This window comes from Hypanus sabinus, chromosome 2 (assembly GCF_030144855.1).
Source record: "Hypanus sabinus isolate sHypSab1 chromosome 2, sHypSab1.hap1, whole genome shotgun sequence".
In the NCBI taxonomy this organism is placed as follows: Eukaryota; Metazoa; Chordata; class Chondrichthyes; order Myliobatiformes; family Dasyatidae; genus Hypanus; species Hypanus sabinus.
Window position 1 is genome coordinate 108,474,477 of NC_082707.1, and position 13,011 is coordinate 108,487,487.

At 41.7% G+C, this 13,011-nt stretch overlaps 1 protein-coding gene across 8 annotated transcripts in view; it reads right to left on the minus strand.

The window, feature by feature from the left end:
- The window catches only part of numb (NUMB endocytic adaptor protein), a 279,062-nt gene that overhangs the window by 25,836 nt on the left and 240,215 nt on the right, over positions 1–13,011 (minus strand). For all 8 annotated transcript variants that reach the window (XM_059951811.1, XM_059951802.1, XM_059951794.1 and 5 more), the window contains one exon: positions 6,854–7,135. In XM_059951811.1, coding sequence (XP_059807794.1) covers positions 6,854–7,135 — 282 coding nt within the window. The remainder of the gene's footprint in view (positions 1–6,853; positions 7,136–13,011) is intronic.

The following is a 13,011-nucleotide window of genomic DNA, read 5'->3' on the forward strand; positions in this document are numbered from 1 at the left end:
CCCCTACCTCCTCAACGCTACCTGCCCCTCCATCCATCTTCATATTGTCCACAAACATGGCCACAAATCCATCAATGTTGTTATTATGACATAGTAGAGTCAGAGAGTCATACAAAAATACAGCACAAAAACAGCCCCTTCAGCCCATCTAGTCTGTGCCAAACCATAAACTGCCTACGCCCATAGACCTGCTCCCAGACCATAACCCTCCATCCCCCTGCCATCAATGTCCCTACCCAAATTTCTCATAAACATTGAAATAAAGTTTCCATGCACCACTTGTGCTAGCAGTTCATTCCAGACTCTCACAACACCCTGAATGAAGATGTATCCCCTCATGTTCCCCTTGAACTTTTCACCTTTCACCCTTAACCAATGACTTTTAATTGTAGTCCCAACTTCAATGGAAATGCATTCAATGGAAACTTCAATGCTTGCATTTACCCTGTCTATACCCTTCATAATATTGTATACCTCTATCAAATTTCCCCTCGATCTGCTATGTTCCAAGGAATAAAGTCCTAACCTATTCAATCTATTTCCTTATAACTCCAGTCCTGGCAAAAGCCTTGTAAGTTTTCTCAGAACTCTTTTAAACTTATTTACATTTTTCCTGCAGGTAGGTGACTAAAACTGCAGGCAATACTCCAAGTTAGGCCTCACCAATGTTTTATACAACTTCAATAAAACATCCCATCTCCTGTACTCAATACCTTGACTTATTACGACCTATCTACATGTGCTGCCACTTTCAATGAATTATGGATCTGTACTCCCAGATCCCTTAGTTTTACTGTACTCCCCAGTGCCCTACTGCTCACTGTATAAGACCTATCCTGGTTGGTCCTATCAAAGTACATTACTTTGCACTTGTCTGAATTAAATTCCATGTGCCATTTTTAGCCCATTTCCCCAGCTAGTCCAGATGCCATTGCAAGCTCTAATAGTCTTCCTCGCTATGCACTACACTCCCCAATATTTGTTGATCCAGTTAACCACATTATCATCCAGATTGATAATATATATGACAAACGACAAAAAAAGACCCAGCACCGATTTCTGCAGGACTCCACTAGTTACAGGCCTCCAGAGGAGCAATCATCTGCTACCACACTCTGGCACAACTCAGGGAGGTGTGCTTAGCCCAATGCTCTAGCCTCTCTACACCTGTAACCGTGTGGCTAGGCACAGCTCAAATGCCAATTGTACATTTGCTGATGATACAACCTTTGTTGGTAGAATTTCAGATATATGCCAGTGATATTAAACCTGATTCTGATTTCTCCCACAAAGCTAATGCTAATCCAATTCATCTTGAATGCAGGGTGACTGAACCTTCGTGACCAACCTCCCATGTGGAACCTTGTCAAATGCCTTGCTCATGTCCACGTAGACAACATCCACTGCTTTGCCTTCATCTAATCCTGATAACTTCCTCGAAAAACTCTATAAGATTGGTTAGAAACAACTTACCATGCATAAAGCTATGCTGACTATAACTAATCAATCCATGTCTATTCAAATATTCATATCTCTGGTCTCTTGGGATACCTTCCAATATCTTTCCCACTACTAATGTCAGGCTCACTGGTCTACAATATCCAAGTTTACTTTTAGAGCCTTCCTTAAACAGCAGTAAAACATGAGCTGTCCTCCAGTCCTCTGGTACCTCATTGGTTACCAAGGATGATTTAAATCTCTCTTCTAGGGCCCCTGCATTTTCTGCACTTGTATTCCACAGATTCAAGGGAACACCTTGTCAGGCCCTGGAGATTTATCCACCTAACTTGCCTCAAGGCAGCAAACATCTCCTCCTCTGTAATCTGTTTAGGATTCATAACCTTGATGCTGCTTTGCCTCACTTCTATTGAGTCTATGTCCATCTCCCAAGTAAATACAGATGCTAAAAACCTATTTAAGGTCTCCCCTATCTCCTTCAGCTCCATGCATGGATTACTATACTGATCTTCCAGAGGACCAATTTTGTCCCTTGGTATCCTTTTGCTCTTAACATACCTGTAGAATCCCTTTGGATTTTCCTTCACCTTATCTCCTCATGCCTTCCTTTAACCTTCCTGATTTCTTTCTTAAGTGTTGTCTTTCATTTCTTATACTCCATTAAGTACCCCATTTGTTTCTACCTTGCATACCTGCTACGCACTGCTTCTTTTTTTTCTTAAACAGGACCTAAATATCTCTTGAAACCCCAAATTCCTTAAACCTGTCATCCTTACCTTTTATTCTGACAGGCACATACAAGCTTTTTACTCTCAACATTTCACTTTTGAAGGCCTCTCAGTTATGAAGTATAGCTTTGCCAGAAAACAGCCTGTCCCAATCCACATTTGCCAGATCAATTCTGATACCATCAAAATTGGCTTTTCTCCAATTTAGAATCTCAACCCATAGACCAGACTTATCTTTTTTCCAAAACACCAAACTGCCACGAATCGATGTCTTACATACTCAATCGACAAAAGTCTTGACCATTCTAATTTTTAAAAAATATATAGTCCTGACAAAGGGTCTCGGCCCGAAACGTTGACAGCGCTTCTCCCTATAGATGCTGCCTGGCCTGCTGCGTTCCACCAGCATTTTGTGTGTGTTGCTTGAATTTCCAGCATCTGCAGATTTCCTCGTGTTTGTTTTTTTTATATAGATTGTGTTTTAGGTGTTTATCTGTTGTCTTCTCATTAATGTGTCAGAAAAAAAGAGCAAATTTTAGATTTCCAAACATATATTCAATCAAATAACACTGTTCCTCCAGATCACTGTTGCCAACAAAACAATTATCTCACCTAGCAAACAGTAAGCAGCATGCTGTTCTAATGATAAGACTTCAGTGTTGGCAGGGTATTCATTAGTCTCTCAGCCTGAGAGAAGTAATTATCCAGTCTGTCAGTCCTAGTCCTGATGTTCCTGTACATGCTTCCTGATGGTAGTGGGTCAAAGAGTAGTGGGTTAAAGACATAAGTAGGGGCAAGGAAGACCCCGATGATTATTACTGCCCTCTGCAGGATCTTGTGGTCTGATGCCTTGCAGCTCCCATACCACATAATGATGCAGCCAAACAGGATACCCTTGATAGTGCTTTTGTAAAAAGTTATTAGAACGGGGTTGGGCAACCTTGCATGCCTCAATTTCTCAGAAAGTGTATACACTGCTGTGCCTCCTTGACTAATGTGTGCGTGGGCCCAGGTTAGATTGTCATTACGTGCAAACCAAAGAACTTTGTGCTCTTCACAGTCTCCATGGAAGAGCCATTGATGTGCAATGGAAAGAGATCGACTTGTACCTTCCCAAAGTTCACAAACATCTCTTTTGTCTTGTCTACGTTAAGACTCAGATTGTTGTTCTCACATCATTTGACAAGCCACTCTACCTCCTCCCTGTATGCCGACTCATTATTGTTACTCATGAGGCCAACCACTGTTGTATCATCAGCAAACTTGATGAGGTAGTTTGAGATGGATCTGGCAGTGCAGTTATGAGTCTGCAGTGTGAACGGCAGCAGGCCACAGGGGGCACCAGTGCTCAGTGTCATGAACTTGAGATGTTGCTGCCAACTCAGTCTGACTGGGGTTTTTCTGCCAAAAAGTCCAAGAACAGCCTTTGAGGGATGATTGTATTAAATGTCGATCTGAAGTTAATGATCAACACCCTGGCTCAGGAGGCATTGTGTTCTAGGTGGGACAGGATGAAGTGAATGACCAAGGCAATAGCATTGTCAGTGCATTGGCTTGAGCAGTAAGCGAATGGAAAAGGGTCTAATGTAGCTGGAAAGTGGGATTTTATATAATCCATTATCAGCTGCTCAGAGTACTTCATGACCGTTGAGGTCAGGGCCACTGGGTGGTAATCGTGAGATTAGTTATTTTCGGCACCAGAATGATGGTGGCTGCCTTAATGGACTGTGGGGCAGTGGACTGTTGCAAAGTGGCCCACACAATCCCTGAGCACAACTTTGTGTGGGTGTACCCTGGCGAGGATCCTCCTCACCTTGGCTGTGGCTCCTCAGGTGGGAGAGGGGGCTTTCCTCAATATCGCATCATTCATTGTGTCAAATCAATCATAGCCCACCAGGAAGGAAGGCATCACTATCGTTGATGCACAGGGTGGACTTGTAATCTGTTATGGCTTTTAAAACCTTGCCACATGCACTGTATATCCCGTGTCCCTGGTGTTTCAATTTGTTGAGAGTACTCTGTCTTCTTGATGGCATATGAGAGCATGGCTCTTATTGACCATAGAGTTATCCTGCCCCACGATCTGAAGGCAGTATCCAATTTCTAAGTAGTGCACAAACCTCTGCAGGTTTGCCCTGGCAGTGCAGTGTTTAATCACTGTAATTTCCTTATGGCCCGTCCCAATCCCGCATATCATACTGCAGGTGGCAACTTCTGGCCAGGTTCTGATCTCCCTGTAAACTGGTTTGACTTGTTTAACCAGTGGTCTGTATGCAGGGATTAGCATAATAGATGTGCGGTTTGAGTAGAGGTAGCCTAGTAGGCTCCATGACTCTTGTTATAGAGCAAGGTTAATATATTCTCTCCTCTAGGTGGCCCAATCAAGTGCATCTCAAATGTTATAGGAATCAAGAAATTGCTACTGCCCTGGTAGAGATTTTTATACCTTCCTTTGCCACTGGTGAGATACTGGAAGACTGGAAAGCGGCTAATGTTGCCCTACCAGCCCTTCTTAAATAAAGGCACAAGTTAAGTTGTTACCATCAGTGGCAGCAAAATTCCTGAAGGGGATCCTAAGAGGAAGGATCTATCTGTAATTGGAAATGCAAGGACTGATTAAATTTAGTCAGCATGGCTTTGTGTATGGAATATAGAGCATCACAAATTTAATTGAATTTTATTTTGAAGTGGTGACAGAAAGAATTGCATATGTTGTCTACATAGATAGTTAGCAAAGCTTTTGACAAGATATTAAATGGTAGGTTTGTTTGAAAGGTTAAATCACAAGGCATCAAGGGTGTACACAAAATAGACCTGGTGATAGTGGAGAGTTGTTTACAGAGGCCTGTTATCCATGGTGTGATGGTTCCCTATTTGCTTGTCTTATGTTAATGGTTTGGATGAGTATACAGGTGATATGACACTAAAGATTTTTTGACAGATTCTGAAGATGATTGTGTCAGGTTACAACAGGATCTAGAGCAACTGGGAAAGGGGGGAGAGGGAAGAGAGAAAAGGAATGTTAGGTGGAATTTAACTCAGACAATTGCAAAGTTAAAGGAGTTTAGGACATACACGGAGAATGGCAGAACCTTTACAGTATTGTAGACCTTGGGGTACAAGTAGATAGTTCTCTGAAAACTCAGGACACTAAGTGCAAGAGTTGGGACATCATATTACAAACTTACAAGTCACTGTGAGATAGCATTTGAATATTGTGTTACGTTATGGTCACCTACCGACAAAAAATGATGAGTTTAAGCCAGGGAGATTCAGAAAAGATTCATAGGAATGGTCCTGGGACTAGGGGGTTTGAGTTACAAAGATAGACTGGACAGACTGGAACTCTTTCTCCCCAGAATGGAGCAGGCTGGGTCACCATGGGTATAAATAGGGTGGATGATCACAGAGCTTTCCCCAGGGTAGGCAAGTCCAAAACTAGAGGGTACAGGTCTAGGGTGAGAGGTGATAGGTTTAAAGGACATCTGAAGAGCAACGTTTTTCACACGGGGTAGTGGGTAAGTGGGACGAGCTGCTAGAGGAAGTGGTAGAGGCTGGTACAAGAATACAATGTTTAAAAGGCAGGTTGATGAATAGGAATAGTTTACTTATTTATTTAGAGATTCAGTGCAGAACAAGTCCTTCTAGCTCAACAAGTCGCACTGCCCAGCAACACATGTATTTAACGCTAATCTAAACATAGAACAATTTGCAATGACCAACTAACTGGTACATCTTTGGACAGTGGGAGGAAGCCTACATGCTCACAAGGAGGAACATATAAACTTACAGATGGCATGGGAATTGAACTCCTATACCCCAATCTGTATTAACATTGAGCAAACCACTACATTATTGTAGTGCCCCCACTAGAGGGATAGAGGACAAATACAAACAAATGGGACTAGGTCCAGAAGGCAACTCAGTTGGCATGGGTGAGTTGAGCCAAAGGGCAAAGAAAGTATAACCTTATGACTCCACATCTGAGAGTACATTGCTGCACCTGGAGAATTTTATATGTGAAAACAAGTTATTCTTTACAATACAGGTAGCTAAGGAGATATTTATAGGTAACCTAGATAAGATGACTATGAAGGGACTATTTTCTTCTGCAGTGAAGTCAGAACACAAGGTAAATAAATTTAAGGTAATAGATAAAAGGTCTGAGGTAGTTGAAAGGAAAATCAAATGCCCAATGACTGAGGGAAATGAACAGTACTCTTCAGCACACTTAAAACAATACTAGGTGAACTGTTATGAAGCAGGAAACAAAGGGCAGGAGGTGGAATTAGTGCAAGTAACTCATTTTTTGAAGGATATGGAGGCTTTTGGGCCATATTGCTACCTGTGTTAGATATTTCTTTAATTCTACTAATAAGCCCAATACCTAGAAGGTTAAGTCTGTATGCACTCCACTTGTCCATACCAACACGAATATCTGCAGAGGGAACCAATGTCTCATTATGCTTTTAGTACCACGCTCAGCTGTTTTAGAGTTTATTTGTGGAAGGACAATTCCCATGGAATCCAAGCAAAATGGATGCTTTCACATTTCTGAAAATTGCAACTCCCAATACTTTCACTGTGAAACCACTGTATGAATAACTTCGTTTCATTAGAATTTAAGCTTTTTAACCCGAACAACAAAAATCAACAAGACTTCCCACCTGTATTTTTAATTTGGAAATCAGTTTTCCGTTGTGTTGTTGAAGGCAATTCATTTACTCGAAGTGACATTTGCCTCTTAAACGGAGATGTTGTCTGGCTCAGCACTGGGAATCCTCTGAAAGATCCTTGCCTGGCAAGCTGCTCAGCAGGTGCATGCCTTCTGGGTATGGCGTGTATGTTGTTGGATTCTTTGCTTTCTGTAACAGTGGACAGGGCTGATGGTGAAATTGATGGGGCTGCAGCAAAAGCAGCAGTGGTAACAACTGTCCTCTCTGTTTCAGCTGTAAATTAAACATGACATTCTTAAGTAGATCACATGCTTTATTTTTTTTTACAAAAGCAAAGCTGCAGTGAGAATAATTTCTTCAAAGGCAAGTCATTTTAAACGTTTTATGGCATTTTTTGACTGACAAAATAAAAGAAACAACAGCCCATTAAAAAAAACTCATCTTTTAAAGCCAATAGGAATCTGCAAGGCAAACAACAACACTTTAATCATCACTATCACCTACCATGCACATAAGAATACACTCTGAACTTGCACTCTTATACAAACTCAGTGGCAGACAAGGCAGTCTGAAAAACAGTCACAGTGCACAGAACCAGGCCCATTGGCCCATGCTAATCCCATTTACTGGTTTGTAGTCTGCCATGCCTTGCTGATTTACTTGCTTGTCTTGATGTTGTGTGAATACTTGCTGTCATCACTCCCTCAACAGTGCACTTCTGTTTTCAATCATCCTCTAAGGAAATGGCCTTATCAAATCCCCTGTAAGTCCTTTACCACTTATCCCAGAAATTTTCTACTTAATATTTTGTCCATGTCCCACTGTTATAATAGTTCCCGGAAACACTTGACCTCACTAAGACTTTGCACGTTACTGTCTAGCTGCACTGCAACCTCTAACTGTAACACTTTATTCTGCACCCTGTCATTGTTTTACCTTGTGTACCTCAATGCACTGTGTAATAAATTAATCTGTGTGAACAGTATGAAGACAAGATTTTCATTGTAGCTTGATACATATAACAGTAATACACCAGTTTACTTCAGCCCCTCAGGTTTTGCATGGCTCAATCAGTTCTCCCCTCTGTCTCCTCTACTCCAAGATTAACAATCACAGCCTATCTATACTCCATCTCAGGTAACATCATAATGAATGCTCTTGTTACCCTCTCTGGTTGAATCAGATCTTTTCTGTAATGTGGTGACCAGAAATGTACATAGTACTCTGGAGTAGCTGAACCAGAATCAAAGAACACATAAGTGTGTCCTTTGGCCCACCACGTCCATGCTGATCTTTTCGCCCATCTACACCAATCCCACAACTTCCAAGCTTTGGCTACTTAGGTGTCCCTTACATGAGAAAAAGACTGCATTCACCCTACTGAAGCCTCTCATAATTTTATAAGACAAGCTGTTCAATGGCTGAGGCAGGTACAATAACACTTAAAAGACATTTAAATAAGTAAATAGATAGGGAATGGGCCAAACGCTTAGTTGGATAGCCTGGTCAGCATGGATGTATTGGGCTGCAGAGCCAACTTCTATGCTGTTATACTCTGATTTGAGACCACTGTGGAACATCAATGATCAGATCAGTGTCTATGAAACAAGTATATTTAAGATTCTCTGCTAAGAATGAGCCCAAGTCCAAGTGTGGCTTGCAGAATTGCCTCCTTAGTAAACAGAAAATGTGTCTGTGTATTACTCAGCATTGTTTTCCAGCGGTTCGATATCAACTGTCACCTCTCTTTTATGTATCTGAAGAAATAGCTGGTATCCTCTTTAATATTATTAGCTATCTTACTTTCACACTCTATCTTTACCTTCTTAAGTACTTCTTTTTCAGTTGCCTTTTGTTGGTTTTTAAAAGCTTCCCAATCCTCTAACTTCCCGCTAATTTTTGCTCTATTATATGCCCTCTCTTTGGCTTTTATGTTGGCTTTGACTTCTCATGTTAGCCACAGTTATGTCATCGTTCCTTTAGAATACTTCTTCCTCTTTGGGATGTAAACTCTCCAATCATGGCACAACACCCAATCCAGAATAACTGATCCCCTAGTGGGCTCAACCACTAACTGCTCTAAAAAGCCGGCTCATAGGCATTCTAGAAATTCCCCCCCTTGGGATCCAGCACCCGATTTTCCCAATCTACATGCATATTGAAGTCCCCCATGACTATTGTAATATTGTCCTTTTGGCATGCATTTTCTATCTCCCATTGTAGTTTGTAGGCCACAACCTTATTATTGTTTGGGGTCTGTATACAATTCCCATCAGGGCCTTTTTACCCTTGCAGTTCCTTAGCTCTATCCATAGTGATTCAACTCCTTCCAATTTGATTTCATTTTTTACCAAAAGAGCAACGCCATCCCCTCTGCCTTCCAGCCTGTCCTTTCCATACAATGTGTATCCTTGGACTAAGCTCCCAGCTCTAATCTTCTTTCCACAGGTCTCCTTTTCTCTGTTTTGCTTATGTCAGCATAAGACTATATGACATGGTTCAAAGTTCAAAGTAAAATTTATTATCAGAGTACATACATGTCACTACATACAACCGAAATTCTTTTTCCTGCAGGGAAACTTAGCAAATCTATAGAACAGTAACTGTAAACAGGGTCAATGAACAACAAACTGTGCAAATGCAAATATAAATAAATAGCAATAAATTAGGAGCATGAAATGACAAGGTAAAGAGTCCTTAATGTGAGACCATCAATTGTGGGAACATTAGAAATAGAATGACTGTAGTTATCTCCATTTGTTCAACAGCCTGATGATTGAGGGGTAGTAACTGTTCCTGAACCTGGTGGTGCCGAGTCCTGAGGCACTTGTACCTTCTACCTGATGGCAGCAGTGGGAAAAGAGCAAGGCCTGGCTGGTGAGGATCTTTTGAAGGATGCTGCCTTTCTATGCAACATTTCATGTAGATGCTCGACGGTTGGGAGGGCTTTACTTGTGATGTACTGAAGGCTGAATCCACCTTTTGTTGGATTTTCCACTCAAAGGCATTGGTGTTCTGATGCCAGGCTATAACGCAACTAGTCAGTACATTTCCATAATACATCTGTACAAGTCTGCCAAACTTCTTGATGACATGCCAAATCACCACAGACTCCTGAGAAAGTAAAGGAGCTTTTGTGCAATTATATTTATTTGATGGGTCCAGGACAGGTCCCAGGTCCTCTGAGATAGTAGCACTCAGGAATTTAAAGTTAATGGCCATCTCCACTTGTGACGGGTATTGGCCCATGGACCTCTGGTTTCTCTCTCCTGAAGTCTGCAATCAGTTCCTTGGTCCTACTGACAATGAGTGAGAGGTTGTTGTTATTACACCACTCAGCCAATTTTTCTATCTCCCTCCTGTATGCTGATTTATCACCACCCTTTGATACAGCTCCCAACAGTGGTGTCATCAGCAAACTTGTATATGGTACTGGAGCTGTACTTAGCCACACAGTCATAAGTATAACGTGAGTAGAGCAGGGGGTTAAGCAAACATCCCTGTGACACTCCTGTGCTGATGGGAGATTGTGGAGATGTTTTTGCCAATCCGAACTGATTGGGGTCTGCAAGTGAGGAAATCCAGAATCCAATTGCACAAGGGGCTATTGAGGCCCAAGTCTTGGAGTTTACTGATTAGTTTTGAGGGGACGATGGTGTTAAATGCTGAGCTGTAATCCATAAAGATCCATCTTTGCTCTCCAGATATTCCAGGGTTGAGGCCAATGAGATAGCATCTGCTGTAGACTTGTTGCTTCGGTAGGCAAATTGGAGCGATCCAAGGCGCCACTCAGACAGGAGCTGATAGGCTTCAACACCAGCCTTTCAAAACACAAAACAATAAAAAAACACTTCATTGTGGATTTGAGTGCCACTGGGTAATAGTCTTTGAGGCAGATTAGCACACTCTTCTTGGGCACCAGTATGATTGAAGCCTGCTTGAAGCATGTGGATATCACACACTGCAGAGCAAGAGGTTGAAAATATCTGTGAACACACCACTCATTTGATTAGCACAGGTCTACAGTACTCAGCTTTCCTTGGATTTACTCTTGAAGGCAGCCCACACATCATTTTCACAGACAGGAGCAGAATTAGGCCATTCATCCCATCGAATCTGTTTCACAATTACGTCATGCCGATTTAATATCCTTCACAACCCCATTCTCCTTCTACCCATAAACTTTTGAAGCCTTTGCGAATCTAGAACCTATCAACCTCTGCCTTAAATATACATAATGACTTGGCTTTCACATCCATCCTGGCAGTGAATTCCATAGTCTGACCACTCTCAGGCTTAAGAAATTCCTCATTTTGTTCCAAAGGAACAGTGTTGTATTCTGAGGCTGTACTCACTGTTCCTAGACCAAAATTGCACACAATTCTCCAAGGGTCATCTGACCAATTCCTTACAAAGCCTCAGTTTTATATCCTTGCTTTTATATTCCAGTACTCTATAAATTAAAGCCAACATAGCATTTTTGTTCCTTATCAGAATCAGGTCACTAGCATATGTAGTGAAATTTGTTGTTCTGTGCAGCAGTACATTGTAATACTTAATAATAAAAAACTATAAATTACAATAAGTAAAATATAAAAATAATTAAATGAGGAATGCAAAATAAGAGCAGAAGATAGTGAGAGTGTTCATAGATTCGTTGTCTATTCAGAAATCTGATGGAATTTTGAGTCTTCAGGCTCTTGTACTTCGTGATTATAGCAAGGGCATGATAGCGGTCCTTAATGAAGTAGGCTGCCTCTTTGAGCCGTCATCTTTTAATGGTGCCCTGAATGCTGGAGAGGCTAGTACCCATGATGGAGCTGAGCTTACAACTTCCTGCAGCTTTTTCCAATCCTGTGCAGAGGTCCCTCCATACCAGACAGTGAGAGTTAGAATGCTCTCCATGGTACACCTGTAGAAACCTGTGAGAGTCTTTGGGACATACCAAGTGTCCTCAAACTCATAATGAAATGTAGCCATTGTTGTGCCTTTTTTGTAACTGCATCAATCTATTGGGCCCTGGATAGATCTTCACAAAGATGTTGACACCCAGGAACTTGCAAGTGCTCGCCCTTTCCTGTGCTGATCCCTTGATGAGGACTGGTGTTTGTTCCATAGAACCATAGAACATTACAGCACAGAAACAGGCCTTTTGGCCCTTCTTGGCTGTGCCAAACCATTTTTCTGCCTAGTCCCACTTACCTGCACCTGGGCCATATCCCTCCAAACCCCTCTCATCCATATACCTGTCCAAGTTTTTCTTAAATGTCAAAAGTGAGCCTGCATTCACCACTTCATCTGGCAGCTCATTCCACACTCCCACCACTCTCTGCGTGAAGAAGCCCCCCCAATGTTCCCTTTAAACTTTTCCCCCTTTACCCTTAACCCACGACCTCTGGTTTTTTCCTCCCCTGGCCTCAGTGGAAAAAGCCTGCTTGCATTCACTCTATCTATACCCATCATAATTTTATACACCTCTATCAAATCACTCTCATTCTGCTACGCTCCAGGGAATAAAGTCCTAACCTATTCAACCTTTCTCTGTAATTCAGTTTCTCAAGTCCCGGCAACATCCTTGTAAACCTTCTCTGCACTCTTTCAACCTTATTAATATTCTTCCTGTAATTAGGTAACCAAAACTGCACACAATACTCCAAATTCAGTCTCACCAATGTCTTATACAACCTCACCATTACATTCCAACTCTTATAATCAATACTTTGATTTATAAAGGCCTTGACTTCCCCTTCCTGAAGTCCACAATCAACTCCTTGGTCTTATTGACACTAAGTGCAAGGTTCTTGTGTGACACCACTTAACCAGCTGATCTATCTAGCTTCTATATGCCCTTTGTCACCATTTGAAATTCTGCCAACAATAGCGGGTGTTTAAATTGTAGAGCAATGGGCTAAGCATACATCTTTCGAGGTGCAACAGTTGTTGATTGCCAACGAGGAGACGATGTTATTTCTGATCTGCACTGACTGTGGCTTCCCAGTGAGGAAGATAAGGATACAGTTGCAGAGGTAGGTACAGAGGACCAGGTTTGGAGCTTGTTGATTAGAACTAAGAAATGTTGATTGCTTTAAATGCTGAGCTGTAATCAACAAACAGTAGCCTGACATAGGTATTGCTGCTGTCCAGGTGAT